This window comes from Hyaena hyaena, unplaced genomic scaffold (assembly GCF_003009895.1).
Source record: "Hyaena hyaena isolate Hyena2069 unplaced genomic scaffold, ASM300989v1 scaffold_366, whole genome shotgun sequence".
In the NCBI taxonomy this organism is placed as follows: Eukaryota; Metazoa; Chordata; class Mammalia; order Carnivora; family Hyaenidae; genus Hyaena; species Hyaena hyaena.
The window spans coordinates 1,225,427-1,242,109 of record NW_024080999.1 but is presented as its reverse complement, the minus strand read 5'-3'; the positions used below and the strand labels follow the sequence as shown (position 1 = coordinate 1,242,109).

The following is a 16,683-nucleotide window of genomic DNA, read 5'->3' as shown; positions in this document are numbered from 1 at the left end:
GAGCCACGTTTACCAGTACTGGGAATGGTGGAACCTTCCTAAAAGCCAAGTTCCCAGACGCCGGCCAAGGGCTCATTTTGTAAGCAGGTCTCTCTGAGGCTTTCCTTGGCTCAAGAATTTCATCCCAACAATTTTCTCTCGATGTAGGTAGCGTTAATCAATTTAGTTAAGTTTCACTTTGACAGACATAACCTAAGAAGGCTAAATGAAGTCCAGCCAAACTTAAACGCTAAGACACCAACTCAATAATACTAAGGCTTACTGCTGCACAAGCCCAGTTTAGTTATTGAAAACAACTTTATAGGGGCGCCTGGGTGGCTCAGTCGGTTAAGTGTCCGACTTCGGCTCAGGTCATGATCTCACTGGTTCTTGGGTTTGAGCCCCACATCGGGCTCTGTGGTGACAGCTAGCTCAGAGCCTGGAGCCTGTTTCGGATTCTGTGTCTCCCTCTCTCTCTCTCTCTCTCAGAAATAAGTAAAAAATTTAAAAAAATTCTTTAAAAAAAAAAGAAAACACCTTTATAAATTGGAGTTCATATTTTCTTACTGTCTGTGCACTTCAGAAAGCCCACTGACTTAGATGGCTATCACCTGGCCCTTTGTACTTAAGGCACATATTAATAGAAACAGAATGTTTCTGTAGGTAAGCAATAATACATAGAGATTAACCACCTCGTCAGAATATGAAAATACTCCATCGCTAAGATCAAATCCCATTTAAATAACATATAAAGTCAAAATTTAGAAGTGATAGGTTTCCTTTACATCACTGTAAAGTTTTGAGCCTTTGAAAAAGGATAACCTTGGGGCGCCTGGTTGGCTCAGTCCAACTCTTGATTTTGGCTCAGGTCATGATGTCACCATTTGTGAGATCAGCCCTGCGTTGTATTCCGTGCTGAGAGTGTGGAGCCTGCTTGGGATTCTCTCTCTCTGCCATTCTCCCACTTGCACAAATGCATATTCTCAAAATAAATAAACTTCAAAAAAAAAAGGATAACCATAATTTTAAGCTCAAATATAACATGTAGAATATAATCATATTCTGACTTTTTGAAATTTATTACACTTCAGACATTTTTCTGGTCATTTCAGATTTCAATAAGCACTGTCCTATATTCTGTGAATAGCATTTTCAAATCAGGAGAGATTTTACAGATTTCCATATATGACTGACAACAAAGGACAAAAGATTCAAGCTTTATTAACAATTCTAAGTAGAAGAGACCATGACTAAGAGCTAGTTAACATAAGCATTTAGCAAATAAATCTCTTGAATAAAAAAGTAGGAAATCTTTTAATAAAAAAAAAAATCAACACACAACATGGATAGATCTAGAGGGCATTAGGTGAAGTGAAATAAGTCAGACAGAGAAAGACAACATGGTATTATTTCACTTACATGTAGAACTTAAAAAGCAAAACAAAAAACAAAGCACAAACAGACCTATAGATGCAAAGAACAAACTAGTAGTTGTCAGAGGGGAGGGGAGATGGGCAAAAATAGGTGAAGGGGAGTGGGAGATACAGGCTAACAGGTACGGAAGGAGTAGGTCACGGGGAAGAGAGGGACAGCGGAGGAACGATCAGCGGCACTGTTAACGGTGCTGCGTGGTGACAGGCGGCAGCTACATCTGTGGTGAGCACAGCGTAACACACAGAGGTGTCCAGTCACTATGTTGTACCCCGAAACTATTGTAACGCTGTTCACTCTACTTCTATGAAAAGAAATCAAGGCCTGAAGGAAGAAAATTTCCCAGACGACAGCTTGTACTTCCGTCGCAATTTGTTTCACTTGTATCATACGTCATTAAATACTCATGTGATATTTACAAAATAGAGCTAAGAGGAAAAAACCTAAGTTCAGGGTCTTTCATTTGTTATCCTGCTTCCAATTTTCTGGATCCATTAGTGTACATACCAACTAATAATGTGATTCTAGGTAACTACAGTGGAAAGTTTATCAATTAAGTCATCAATAGTGTAAACAAGAAGCTGAATGTCCGATTTTTCCTTCATTCTGTGATCACTGTGTTTTCGGAGGATGACATCTACGTCGTTGCTGACCACTCGGTCGGCAATCTGAATGGACGTGTGCCAAGGGATGATGTCATCCTCCATGCCGTGCAGCAGTCTTACGGGGCAGTTCACAGGAATAGGGCTATGCAACAAGCAGTGGTGTTCGGCTTCTTTAATGAAACTGTACCGAACCTCGTAAACGCCTTCTTCGCTGTATTTTGATGGCATGCTCCACACGCCTTTCATCTCTATTTCCTTTTTTACCTATTGAGGAAAATAAAAGTATTTACACAACACTAACAAATGCAATAGTCTTCAACAGTCTTAAGAAAAGCAGTCCTAGGAGGAAGAGGAAAAGAGATAAAAAGGTAACAATGATAATTATCAATAATTAACCACTACATGTAAGGAACTGTGAAAGGTACTTTACACATAGTATCTCATAAGATTCTGATAATAATTGTTATTATTTCATTTTTACAAAAAAGGATATTAGAATCTAGAGAAGTTAATGTCATGTTCAAAGCTGAAAGGTAACAACTGCTGTTGGGTAGGGTTTCAATTAGATTTAGCTTCATTAGGCAACATCCTAAATCAGGTGTTACTTCACCCCAACTGAAAGGGAAAATGAAGGGGAGAAAAAGTAATTTCTTGGAATCAGTTCAGGCATCATTCATATTATACAAAACCAAACCTTATGAATAACAACTGTTTATAGATTTCAAAATCACAGACTAAAAGTATCTGTATGTGAAGTTACTAAAATGAGGATGCGGAAAGAGAAGAAAATAAACAATCAAGCCTAGAACTAAAAATGAAAAATAAGACAGTACTTACTCTGGTACAATCAAACACATACAATTTCAGGCTAAGTATTAAAAAAACAAAAACAAAAACAAAAACAAAAGAAGAAACAAGTATTGTTCTTGCCTTCCAGAGTCCTAGGGAATGAGAAAAAAATGTGTTGTTCTGGATGACAATACAGTCTTCCAGATACTTCCTGAAAACTGAGCAAGGATATCAATGCTACACTTATTTCCTTAAGATGAAACACTGCTATCTTTTGATTCTCCAAGAATTTTTATGTTTTAGACTATAATTTGTCTTAAACAATTTTTCTTTTCTTTTCTTTTTTAATGTTTCTTTATTTTAAGAGAGAGAGAGAGAGAGAGAGAGAGAGAGAACACAAGTAAGGGAAGGGCAGAGAGAGAGGGAGAGAGAGAATCCCAAGCAGGCTCTGCACTGACAACACTGGGCTCAAACTCATGAACTGTGAGATCATCACCTGAGCTGAAACCAAGAGTTGGATGGTTAACCAACTGAGCCATGCTGGTGACCCTTAAACAAATTTTCTGGTTAACGTAACATTTACTCATTGTAAAAAACATGGGAAATACAGAAATTATAAAAAGAATCAATCACACATAATCCCACCTCATCGACAGAATAACCATTACTATGCTGGCTCATTTCCTTCCAGTATTTTTTCTCTAGGTTTCTGGTTATATATATGTAATATGTACAACAGATATCTATTACACATTCACATAGAGTTTTCTACATTGCTTTACTTATTTCATACATATATTTCTGGGTTTAAAACAATTCTGTGAAAAGTTTTCAAAGACTGCATAGTAAGTAGTCCATTATGCTAGGTCTAAATTAATTAACTTCTATTTCCACACTGTTGGATACTTCCATAAACATTTTTGAGCACAAAGATTTATCTGTATATAAATAAATTATTTGGAAAGATTAACAGAACCTGAGCTAATAAATGAAGATGTAAATTAAAAAAGTTTTTTTTTTTTGAGAGAGAGAGAGCACAAATGAGAATGAGCAGGGGAGGAGCAGAGAGAGAGGGAGACACAGAATCTGAAGTAATCTTCAGGCTCTGAGCTGTCACCCACAGAGCCCAATGCAGGGCTTGAACCCAAGAGCCATGAGATCGCGACTTGGGCTGATGTCGGACATTCAGCTGAGCCACCAGGCACCCCAAGGTGTAAATATTTTTAAGGCTCTTGCAACCATACCATATTAAAGGCATTTCTGGCTAGAAAAACATCTTATCAAAAAAGGAAAAATATAAGGATAGAAAAGCCAAATATAGTATATTGAATATTTTTGTATTTAAATTTTCAATAAAGATACGGTTTTTCCATATTTAAAATTGTTAATTTACTCCAAATATGAGAAGGAACATAAGAATTTAAACAGTAAGATATGTATGATATAATCTATATGTATTTAGGCATTATAATGTATTTTTTTTTTAATTCCAAAACGATTTACTGATTTAGTGAAAAAGCGGTGTATCTGAAAGATCTACTCCTAAATGTCTTCAAATGATTTTGAAATTAAGGGAATTCTAAAAAACTATAAACTGTATGAATCTATATTAATATTAAGGCAGTCTCTGCATTAAAAGAACATGTGAACTGAATACTTAAAGCAAAAGTGATATTCAGTGATCCTCAAAGTACTCAGGATCATTCCAAATTTGTAATTTCAGTAATGAGAACGTAGTTACATTGGTCATTAGATGAAGTGGGAACCATGCTCATTACTGATAGAATTAATAATAGCTGCATTTTAAGCATCCCTGCCCCCCAACCAGCTGTTACCTGCCATTGACTTGAATGAATACTATCCATTTGAGGAACAAACTTAACTTTACAAAATGTTGTATGTAACCGACCCCTCTAAAAGTTCAGAAATAGCAAAAATATCATTAACTGAAGGACATGTACACTCTACATTAAGTTCTATGCCAACAGGAAACAACATCAAGGTGACGTGGTTGGGCAGCTTGTACTCCAAACAGCTGTGCATCTATCTGACATCCTCTAGTGCTCAAAGGACACAAGCTGTGCTGAGTGTGGACATTCCCAGAGCTGAAGGTGATAGTAAAAATCATCCCTTGCCAGCTGTTAGAGCTAGCTGCTTCTGCGAAGAAGAGACAGAGGCCCCAGTAGCCCTGTTCTTTCCTTACGTGCTTTTAAGTTAACAGGCTTCTATTCACAACCGTTTGCTCGTCTGCTTTAGGATTAGCAAAGACATGCCCTGATCTGCAGTACAGATCTCAGTCACTTAGGGGATTATCTACCATGTCCTCCCTGAGTGATGCGGATACACACACATAAAAAAATGCACAAAGATCTTACCATTTACTGTAACAACAACCCAAAATGGTTTAATCACCTTCTTCCTCATCTGCTATGTTCTTTTTTTTTTTTTTTAATTTTTATTTATTTCTAGGAGAGAGAGAGACAGCGTGAGCAGGGGAGGGTCAGAGAGAGAGGGAGTCACAGACTCTGAAACAGGCTCCAGGCTCTGAGCTGGCAGTCAGCACAGAGCCCGACGTGGGGCTCGAACCCACGAACCATGAGATCATGACCTAAGCGAAAGCTGGACGCTTAACCGACTAAGCCACTCAGGCGCCGTCATCTGCTATGTTCTTGAAATAATTTCCTACCAGGAGAAGCACCTTATAATTGAGTTAGAGGATGGAGTAAGGGCTTCAAGGTTTATATGCAGAGAGATACAATAGTAGGAGAATTTGGCAGCACAGGACATTGAGGAAGTATATATGAGAAACACCTTAACAAAGCCAAAAAAAAAAAAAAAAATTCTGAAATGGGAGATAAGTGCAAGGAAGACCAGCTTCGCTCCTTTAGCCCTCAGAGGAAATTATGTGAAGAAACTGCACATACAGATAACGACATTTCTTAAGGGGCTGAGAAGAATGTGGACGGAGAAGCTTAGAACAGATAGTACACGGCACTGGTATCAGTGCAGACCTTGAGGCAAAAGTCAACAACATTCTACTATTTGACACTACATGCCCTTTCCCTCCTCTCTTTCCTTTCCTCCTACATCTGCTCCTCCACCCCCCAGAACAGTAGTTCTCAAACTGCACTGGAGGGGCTGGTTAAAACAGATTGCTGGGCCACACTCCCAGCTTCTGATTCAGCAGGCCTTGGGTGAAGTTCAAGGACATGCATTCTTACAAGTTCTCAGGGGATGCTGATGCTGCTGGCCTACTGAAGACACTCTTCGAACCACTACTCGACTGCTTTTCTTTAATTTTCTGTGCCTCAGTCCTGCCAGGATCATAGTCCCGCAGGTGACATTTAGATTCTTAGGAAAAAGACACCCAAAGAGAACTCAACTGATGGCAGAACACCACCAAAATGCACAAAAACAAACAGCTATTACCCACTACTTCTTTATCCCTGAAGATAACTAAGTGCTTAAACATATGTCTAATTATAACATATAACAAATAAATCACTTTCATTTATTTCCATTTCAACCATGATTTGCTGAAGTGCACGGTAGTAATGAAAAGCCTATTTTTTAAGAAGGTGAGGATTAGTAGTAGAACAGTCTACTCCGTGTCTAAGCCAGGAGCGGCAAGCCTCATGGCCTGTGTGCGGACTCTGACGGACTGATGGCATGTACGGGAGAACTCTGCTGCGAGAGGCTCTGAGGCTGCTTTCAGGCTAAGAGAAAAGTTTCATGACCGGTGAGCCACGTCTAATATGGTCATAAGAATACGTACTATTTCCCATATGCCACAAAATAAGAATAAGAGAGAGATCACAATGTCTGACCCAAGTAAGTAAATGTGATTAATAATGAAAATATTGCTAAAAAAAGAAATTTAAAGTGTGATTTCATTAATGTGGCTGAAATATGCGACAGGATGATTTGAAGGGATTGTAAAGAAAAGGAAACCGTGAATAAGGCAAAGAGATGATATACAAAAAGGCAGCGACGGCAAAAGGTGAGCCAGCACAGGAAGTCAAAGGGCAGACGACATACGAACAAATACTCAAAGAAAGCAGCAGCAGAACAATGATAGGAGGTCAACACTGAGGTTGCTCGTGACCCACCTCGACAGGAAGCTGATTGAACTGTGTCACTAGGCTATCTACAGCTGCAGCTATACCAATAAGAGCAACGACTTTCTGTGGCCTTGCGATTGCAGCATGGAGCATAAGCCAGCCACCGAGGCTAGATCCAACCAGTATCTAAAAACAGAAATATGGTTTTATTTATATTTTTTAAATTTCATTTTAGTGAGAGACGGAGACAGAGGGTGTGCATGCGTGAGCAGGGGAGAGGGAGAGAGGGAGACAGAATCTTAAGCGATGCGGGGCTCAGTCCCACCACCCTGGGATCATGACCTGAGCCGAAATCAAGAGTCAAATGCTCAACTAACTGAGCCATCCAGGTGCCCCCAAAAGATATATGGTTTTAAAGAGGAATTTCTTTTTCTTTTCTGTAAGGGGATTCAGTAATTTATGTATGTACTTTTTTCTTCTATATCCATTAGCTCCCAGGCTTTTAATATTTGGCACAATGTAGAATTAAAATTAGGATTACAATGTAAAGTAAAATGCCACTTAAATTTTATGAGAAAGTGAATAGAACAATTTTAAATCAAATACCAAAATTAATTGTTAAACATTTAAACTACTAAATTTTCATCGCTAAAGACACAGCTCAAAAAAAATGAGGTTAGTCAATAATTATACTTAACACAAATAGTCACCTGTGGTCCTTCAGCTATGTCATCAATTATAGAAAGAACATCTTTTCTCCATCTTCCCACTGTGCATTCTTGTATGTTACCATCCGAATTTCCAACTCCTGAGTAATCAAACCTAGAAAAAGGGAAAAATATATCTATATCCAGATGTCTATCTATATATTTCTCTGGTTTTTAAAGAAGATAGCTCATTTATCATTATTACAATGCTTAGAATATGTTAAAATAAAACACTGAGGCCAAAATATACTTCAACAGATCCTACTGGCATAGCCTCCAAACATCGCCCATGTCTACTCACTCTCTCACCCCCGCCACTGCCAGCAGCCAGTCCACGTCACCGTCTCCTCGGACCGGGCTAGCGTTAAGTGTCCTCAGACATGTCCTTGTCTCCATTTTCTACCCCTGTAGTTCATTCCCCATGTAGTCACCAGCGATCCTTTTAAAACAAAAATCTTGTCTTGCACAAACCTGTCAAAAGCTTTCCAACATCTGTAAATAAAACATGAAGTCCTTCCTGTAACATGGCTTCCAACTACCTCTCCGATTTCATTTCTTATGGATTTCTTACCCTCTCTCCCTCCCAAATGAACCCTATTTGCTTCCTTGAAGTAAATGGAATACACCACCCAGGTTTTGCTTCAGGAGTCTGATAGCAGCTTTTCTTTCTCCACGGCATACTGTACCCCTCCAGATATCCACTTTGATTGCTCCCTTGCTTCATTCAGGCTTCTGTCTCAAATGTTACATCTCCAGAGATGCCTTCTCTGACTACTCAATGCAAAATCATGCTTCTTTCATCCTTCTCCATTTCCTTACCCTGCTTTATTTTCTTCATGGCAAACATTGCTATCAGACATACAAAAAATTTGATTATTTGTTTGTGGCCCATCTCCCACACTAGAATGGAGGCACCATATGGGCATAGGCTGTTTTGTTTACCACTGCTTTCCCAATGCCTACATCAGTACCTTGCATACGATAAGTGCTTAGTATTTACTAAGTTAATAAAAGGGAAAGAGGGAAATCAAGTTCATGATCACCAACTCACACCTTAGTTTGCTTCTCCTTCAAACTGCCTAGCTCTTCGGGCTCAAAGTCTGTTGATCTGTGCACTTTCAAGGCCTCTATTCAACAGACCATGAAATATCACACCACGCCTGCAGATTACCTTATACCACAGTCCTACTAAACTACTCCGGTCCCTGGACAGACTCTTTCATAATGCTGGGGCTTTGCCTCCTGTCTGGAAAGCCTAGAAAGCCTTCCTTCCCACCCAAACTCCTACTCGTCCCTGCAGTCATGTCATTTCCTCTGAGGAATTTGACATACACACCCTCAGTCACTTTCTTTTGTATGTACTCACTTAACACTTTTCACATTATGTTGTAATCAAGTTTTAAATATTTCTGTGACCAGAATGTCAGTTCTTCAAGAGCAAACTGTTTTACTCAAAAAATTTTCCCAGGTACCAAGCACTGCTTGCTCTGTGCCGTCTTCACTCACTCTTGTTGCTTCTCATTCACCTCTTCCTCTGCAATCTGGTAAGACCAGTATCACACTGCACATCTTTGTCATCTTTTTTTTTTTTTTTAAACTTTTTAACATTTATTTATTTTTGAGAGACAGAGTATGAGCTGAGGAGGGGCAGAGAGAGAGAATCAGAAGCAGAAGCAGGCTCCAGGCTTTGACCTGTCAGCACAGAGCCCGATGTGGGGCTCGAGCCCATGAACCATGAGATCGTGACCTTAGCTGAAGTTGGACGCTTAACTGACTGAGCCACCCAGGTGCCCCACGTCTTACGGCCTAGCACAGTAGCCTCCTGTGTCCCTGTGACTGTTCTCTCTCCAAATGGATACGTTTTATACCTGTCAAGATTTTTTTCTGAAACATTTTATTGCTATGGCATGAACTTCAGGGGTTCCCTGTAATATACATGAACATTCAGTATTTTAGCCTGTTTTGTAGACCATTATATTCTGGTCATCTCAGATTGATTATCATATCAGAGTAAACCAGTGCTTTGGACCAACTGAACAACTTGCTGTTACTAAATTGGCTCTTGCTTTGTTCCTGTTTCATGCCTCATTTTCCATCACCTAGAGTGCCCATCATCCCTGTGAGATGGTCAGATCCCGGTGGGGGAAACACCATTCTTGGTTTTGTGTGTGCATTCATCCCAGAGGTGAGGCACCTACACCTCGCACACAGAATATGATAACACGTACTAAATAAATAAAAGTGGAAGGTAAAAGTAAAAAGAAATCACTTGATTCGAATTTGAAGCGTTCAGCTTTCTCTAATTCTTAAAATCTGATGAAAACTAATAAATCCTAGTGTTTTTAGTGTGCATGTAAGAATATGTATGTGATATACAGCATACAGGCATTTTCTTAGGGATTTATGCGTCACGGAGGAAGAAGAAATTAAATTTTTCTTTGATATAAAGCGAAATGACTTTAGACCCTTGGGAAATTGTGTAACAAGGCTGCTGCTGAGATCTCAATCACAGTCATTATTTCCCTTCAATCCAGGGGATGTAGAAAACAGACCCAGGAGAAGAGGGAAGAAAGGTACCAGCAAATCCTCCTTTTCTCGCCCTTGGTGGGCAATCGGGCATCTCTACTTGCTGCATCTTTCACGGCTGCTTTCCAATTACATGATGCAGATGCAGAAAATAAGTAGAAATCCTTCAAAAAGGAAAATATAAACATGTGGTGAAACTAAAAGGTACAAGTAAAAAATATGGTTCACTCTTGCTGAACCCTAATCAAGGGACAAAGACAATTCAAACATATTCAGCTGTTGGGGCACCTGGGCAACTCAGTTGGTTAAGCAGTCAGACTTCGACTCAGGTCATGTTGTCAAGGTTCGCAGGTTCGAGCCCCATGTTGGGCTCTGTGCTGTGACAGCTCCAGAGTCTAGAGCCTAGATTCTGTCTCCCTATCTCTGCCCTCCCCCCGCTTGCACTCTGTCTCTCTAAACAAAAATCAAACATATTCAGCTATTTAGGGTGGGGGTGTGGGGTGGCTGACTTGATCTTCAGGGTCGTGAGTTCGAGCCCCACTTTGGGTGTGCAGCCTACTTAAAAACAAAAAACAAATAAACAACAACAACAACAAACCCCCCACAGGCTCTTCTCGCAGCCTCAAAACTCTGGGACATGTTCCCAATTCTAGAATTACATATTCTATGGCAAATAACTATGAGAGAACACCAGCCCTAATACCGTGTGTTATATTCCTGAGTTGTGACCCAATCTTATGTTAGGCATGGTGACAGAACATCAAAAAACCATTTTCCTATAGCCATATGAACCATTTCTTGATAATATACAAAACTAACCATTTCCTCATTCAAGAGCTAAGATTTTACAGCCAAAAACATAAAAAAGGTAAACTGAGAAATTAGAGCATAAATAAAAGATAAAATCTCTAATAACAAGCTAAAATGCAACCAACAGTTAATAGTGCTTAGGTTGCAATGAAGTTTGATGAATGCAAATAAAATGGAACCTGGTCAAATTAAAATTTTGTAGTGAAGGGCTACACTTTTATAAAGTTTATAAAGATATACCTAGGCTATGTTTTAATACAGAACCAATTAATGGTTTGTACACGTTATACCTAATCATGTTTATCTAATACACTTAAAACATATTTTTAAAAATGCATTCAAAATAAAGAAAACACACAGACCTCATGTGATATAGAGAGGCAGAAACTGGTTACAGTGCTCACAGTCTCCATTTAAATTCAAGAACTGGTAAAAGGGCAATTTCTTGATTCAAATTCTTTTGGGGATAAAAAGAATGATGGCAATTTTTCTGACAGTACCATGTTTTGATCAGGGTAGTTTCTGTTCCTGTATAGGTCTTCTTTCTTACCCCAATACTAACTTCGGTCTGCCTTTATTAAGTTTTTTTTTTTTTTTAATCCATTTCAATCCCCAGTTTTCTCTTGCCTTGCGCAATTAAGTTATGTTTGACACAGTACATTCTGTTTGAGTATTTCTGCCTAATTGCTCATGTTTTTTGTCTTGTGTTTCCCCAATCCAACCTTTAAGAACAACAGCCATGTTATAGAGTTTGTTGTATATTTTACAGCACCCAGTAATAGTGCTAGAAAGTCTACTTGGAAAAGATACTCCAGTCTTGAGAACAAGAGTTAAGTCAGAACAGATTTTTAAAAGTTCTGAATGTGAAAATGAACTCAATATGATAAAAGGAGTAACACTAAATCCATTTAATTGACATAATCTCTGCTAATATACTGAATAAAATCTAAAAGGCTTTCATTTTTTATATTTATGTATTAATTCCTAAAGTTGTATCTTCTAGACCTACGGAGTGAATGTAATGAAACTATTATTCTAACAATGTAGATGAATAGATTTTTAGGCTATTAGTGCTGGAAAGGATTCAGACATTATCTTTAGTTCATCCTCCTCCTTTATGATGAAGAAAATAGGTCCAATGTTTATCGGTTGACTCATCTCGTCACAGTTACTGTCGGAATGAATTCTAGTTCCCATGCTTTTTGAAATCCAGGCCAGTGTTCTTTCTATTAAACCATACTATCTCTTCTGGCAAAGGAGGCACTAACTAAATGATTGTTATAGGTAAACAAGCCTAATAACAACAACGTAAGCACACTATTTTACTAAAATAATTATCGGCATGAAACATTAGGAATTAACAAAATTAAATTTTGGTTAAACAACACATATCCTCTCTATGCTTCTGCATATTCAGACTACAGAGTGAGGAGAAAGAGAAAACTCCAGTGCAATCATGAATTATATAATACTAATTTCAGAATACTTTCATTCATTCATTCATTTATTTATATGGGCATGGAACACCAATGAAAATATCAGGCCAGAGAAATCAATTTAGGAGTTATAGACTATCCCTAATACCAAAGGAAAGAATGGGCTCAATATGAAGAGGATGTCAAATGGGAATTTAAAAGACTGTAAGAGACATGAAAACTATACAATATTCTCAAATATATATATTATTTTTAAATACATATTTCGAAAGCAGAGTTGTAAGGAGTGGCCAACAAAAGCCTTTAAATCCCCAATGGAAAGCCACAATACAATCACAAGATATTATAAGAAACCAACTACTATTTTTGGTTTGTTGTTATGCTAGATTATTACATCTGAAGAGTTTAGTTACCACTAGTATCTTTTCCCACCAAAACTGTCAGTGTGGCACAAAGACCATTAGAACAAGTCGTTTAAAGGCTGCATTTGCCATAGCCCTAAATCACAAGGTCAAAGTTTACAGACCATTAAAATAAGTTAATCCATAAAAACACTGGCATTTGCTTCAATTGGTCAGAGCAGAAATATGTTTCCATTGCCATGCTCAAAGGTAGTAGTATTTTTCTCTGAAATGTGTTGTTCCTACCTTATATAGGCGTGACCTAGAGATTTGCAAAACTCTTCAATCGCCAATGCTTTTGTACCATTCATATTAGAAATATAGCCAGGGATGAAGATAATTCCCGGACTTTTGCCTTTTAGCTTCTTATAAGCCAGGTTTGGAAGGTCTGGTCGACTAAGGAAAGAGACTGATGTCTTTTGTCTGCAAGCTAAACAAAGTACACAAAACATAAACTATAGTTTACAAACACTGTTTTTGGAAAAGTATATACAACTGACCCTTGAACAACATGGGGGTTGGGGTGTCGACCCCCTGTGTACTCGAAAATCCGTGTGTAACTTTTGACCTCCCCAAAACTTAACTACTAATAGCCTACTGCTCATTGGAGGCCTTACCACTAACATAGTTCGCACATATTTTGTGTGTTGTTCGTATTACACATTGTACTCTTACAATAAAGTAGGCTAGCGAAAAGAAAATGTTAAGAAAATCATAGAGAAAATATATTTAGAGTAGTGTACTGTATTTACTGAAAAACACCAATGTATAAGTGGACCCTAGTAGTTAAACCCATGTTATTCAAGGGTCAACTGTGTATTTTCAATCTTAACTTTCGTAACTTGTCAAACTGATGTCAAAACTACTTCCATTTAAGAGGAAAGACAAAAGCAGACTTGAAATACTAAAATCACAAACATATCTGTGGTTTCTTCTGAACTCGTATCAAAATCAGTGCCTCTGAACAAGGTCCAATCTTGATTCTTCCAAAATACACACTGGGGTGGAAATTTCAAGGCAAAAATAGAGACTTATATAAAAAAAAAATGTTTTCCTGTAAAAAATGCTGCTGTATCATCTGTCCCAAATAGTATGAATAATGTTTGGATTTATCTACACTAGTTTAAGCCTTCTCTTGTGAGATTTTTCTTTTTAATATTTCAGTGTTGGAGGAGTTTCACATCCTCTACTTTTTGGCAGGGAGGGGGAGAAAGGAGTTCGATCTGCCCTTGAGAAGCTGTTCCTGAGGCAGAGGTGATGGGCTCCTACAGGTAATACTGACTCCCTGGCCATCCACAAAATCATGGGCCTTGCTAATAGCCTATTGTGATTTTGTATCAGCTGAGGTGGGTTCGATGAGCCGTTACGTTTACAAGAAACCTTGAATAACTTATAATAGTACGATTTTTGGAAAAAGATTTCTCATAGGCCTCTGCAATCACTATGTTTCATTTGTCAGTTTGGCTTTCTGTGAATGGCACACAGGTCTTAGTGCAAGTTAAGTAAAAACTTGAAAAGCAAGTGGCAAACCTTGTAAGGTTACTCCATTTCATTGCTTTTCAAGTTTTTTTCCTTACCATAAAATCTGTATTTGCTCTTTAAAAAAGGTAGGAAGGTATTTTAAAAACATTAAGTCATTTATAACCCCACCTCCTCCTTCCAAAGAAATTAAGTTTGTGTGTTTCCTTACACTCTTTTTCTGGACCAAGAAAATCTCTTCTTTTATAATGAAATGAAACCTTCCTCTACTTTATTGTGGCCAAGGAAAACATCTCTGCCCCCTCCATGTGAATTGACAAAAGCTTCCTTCATTTTGGGCTGAGAAGCTGATTTTTTAAAAACTGAATTGAAGGCCTTATCGCTATCCCTGTTACATAGAAGTGTGTTTCAAAGCTTCACTGTATAGTGAAATACGCCAAATTTAAAATTTTTAGGGAAAACCAGGGCTAGTGGGGGCGTTATGTTGGCTGGTAGACTTTATCAGCAAAAATGTCAATTTCCTAGTTCCTTAGCTCAGCACTCAAATCCTTCCTATTCTCTTCTCAATATTACTTCCCCAAACAGGACTTTCTCCTCTGAAACAGTAATTTACTTCATTTTGGTGAGTTGTAAGTGGACGGGTTCTTAACATTCCATCCATGAACGATCTTTGCACTATAAGGGTTAGCTCAAAGCCTGATGCATAAATCCTCAATGATGTGCTAAACAGATGAAAGAGTATTACAATCTACTTAATGAACTGACATACTATATACTTCACTAGGGGAACTTACATATAACTAGGTTTTAGACAGTATAAAATTAATAAGTGTAAGTTAAACTGATTATATACATTTAAACATTTTAACCAAAGCAAAGGGTATCAGCAATGACAATTCCCGTCCCAAGCGCAGTGCATCTGACAGCGTGTATGGCAAAGGTGTAAAAACAACAAAACCAGAGAATGAAAAGACACAATTCAGAAAGACAGACCATATATATAAACTGAGGGTAGGGTGGAATGGAGAAGAATCAAACACAAGATGAAGAAAATATTCAGATGTTCTCATTTTTGGTCCAAATTCTAGTTTCCTTTGTAGAGTAATGATTATGGTTTTCACTGAGCGGGAGCATCGAGAAGGCAAAATGAGAAATTTGGCTTGCTCACGGCGTCCGCACTTTCACATACACACAAAGTTCATACTGTAAATTCCTAAAGTGAAGCAAGGTCAGGTCTAAACATCCTAACAGAGTCAAGATCTGTAAACCCCTCAGACCAGAAGAGAAACGAAAGAAAAAGCAGTAACCAATCGCACATCTTAATTTTTCCTAGCGTTGGCGCTTAACGCGGGGAGGCAGGCAGGGAGTGGGATCCTTAAACCGCAGAGCGTAAAACTCTAGCAAAGGCCCCCGGCGGAGGTCTTACAGCTTTCACAGAATGGCTGGAGGCGACTAAAACTAGAATACTGAGAAAGCGAGAAGAGCTTTTTTAAAACAGGGCGCCAAAGCCGCACGAGACAGGAACGGACTGAACTCCCAAGTTCGAAAGAACGCGTACTTCTCCGGGCTTTGGGACACTGACCTGGGACCCACCGTGCTGTCCCCTCCGACTTCCTTGCAAGGAATGCGCTGAGGCCACGGTGGAAGCCTAAGAAGACGCCCACTCTGCCCCACCTCCCACGAGGTATCCAAGCGCCCAGGGCCGCCATGCCCACCCCCGCCATCTTCCCAGAGGCCCCCGACGACCGTGCTGACCCACAGAGCAGGTCCGAGCGCACAGTAACCAGAGGTACGCATGCGCCGCCGGCCGGAAGCCGGGACTTGCTAAAGCGTTTTAACTGAGGGCGCGCATGCGCGGAGTGTTGTCGCTGGGACGAGCCTCTCGCCGTTGGACAGTGGGCTCCTAAGGGAGTTTTTGCTTGGAATGTTTTGAGGAGCGTCAGTAGGCGACTTTCCCAATGGATAGATAGCTGTTCCAGGGCTGAATGCGCGTTGAGAAGGCGTACCCAACGTTCCTAAATAGGAAACCGTCTCCTCCTCCCGAGGACACTAGGGAGCGGAAGCTTAAGCTGCAAGGCTGCTTCCAGGACAAATCGCCTTCCCGCCCCGACAGATTTAAACCGAGCCGGAAATGCTGCCTAAAGCTCACCTTAATCTCGCTTGTGTAAATACCCGGCGCGGACGCGTTCGTCGCCCATCGCCACTTTCCAATTCGTTTTTATTCTCTTATTAGGCCTGACCATTGAATTATTGAATTATTCTGTCCCCTGCCTCCTGTTACGTGCAAAAATAAATCCCAGAAGATAAATCCTCAAAACGGAAGAATAAAAACAAAGGATTTAAATACACTTTAGGGCAGTATTTTGTAGTTTGGGGGATAGAAGGGACTTTGATAAGCAAGAGATGAAACCCCGAAATAAAGAAGAAAATGTTGGTATGTGAACTTCAACTTTTTTCAC

General features: G+C 39.2%; 1 protein-coding gene across 2 annotated transcripts; it reads right to left on the bottom strand.

Annotated features, from left to right (window-relative positions):
- Positions 1 to 1,399: 1,399 nt before the first annotated feature.
- On the bottom strand, positions 1,400 to 16,096 carry ABHD10 (abhydrolase domain containing 10, depalmitoylase). 2 transcript variants are annotated; one of them, XM_039250380.1, is made up of 5 exons: positions 15,807 to 16,096; positions 12,992 to 13,175; positions 7,576 to 7,687; positions 6,914 to 7,051; positions 1,400 to 2,279 (listed from the first exon to the last, which is right to left on the bottom strand). In XM_039250380.1, exons 1-5 carry the CDS (start codon positions 15,946 to 15,948, stop codon positions 1,935 to 1,937), a joined length of 921 nt encoding a protein of 306 aa, XP_039106311.1. In that variant the 5' UTR covers positions 15,949 to 16,096; the 3' UTR covers positions 1,400 to 1,934. The 2 variants fall into 2 exon arrangements, with proteins under 2 accessions (XP_039106311.1, XP_039106310.1); XM_039250379.1 differs by lacking the exon at positions 12,992 to 13,175 and having other exon boundaries at positions 15,807 to 16,039.
- Positions 16,097 to 16,683: the final 587 nt, after the last annotated feature.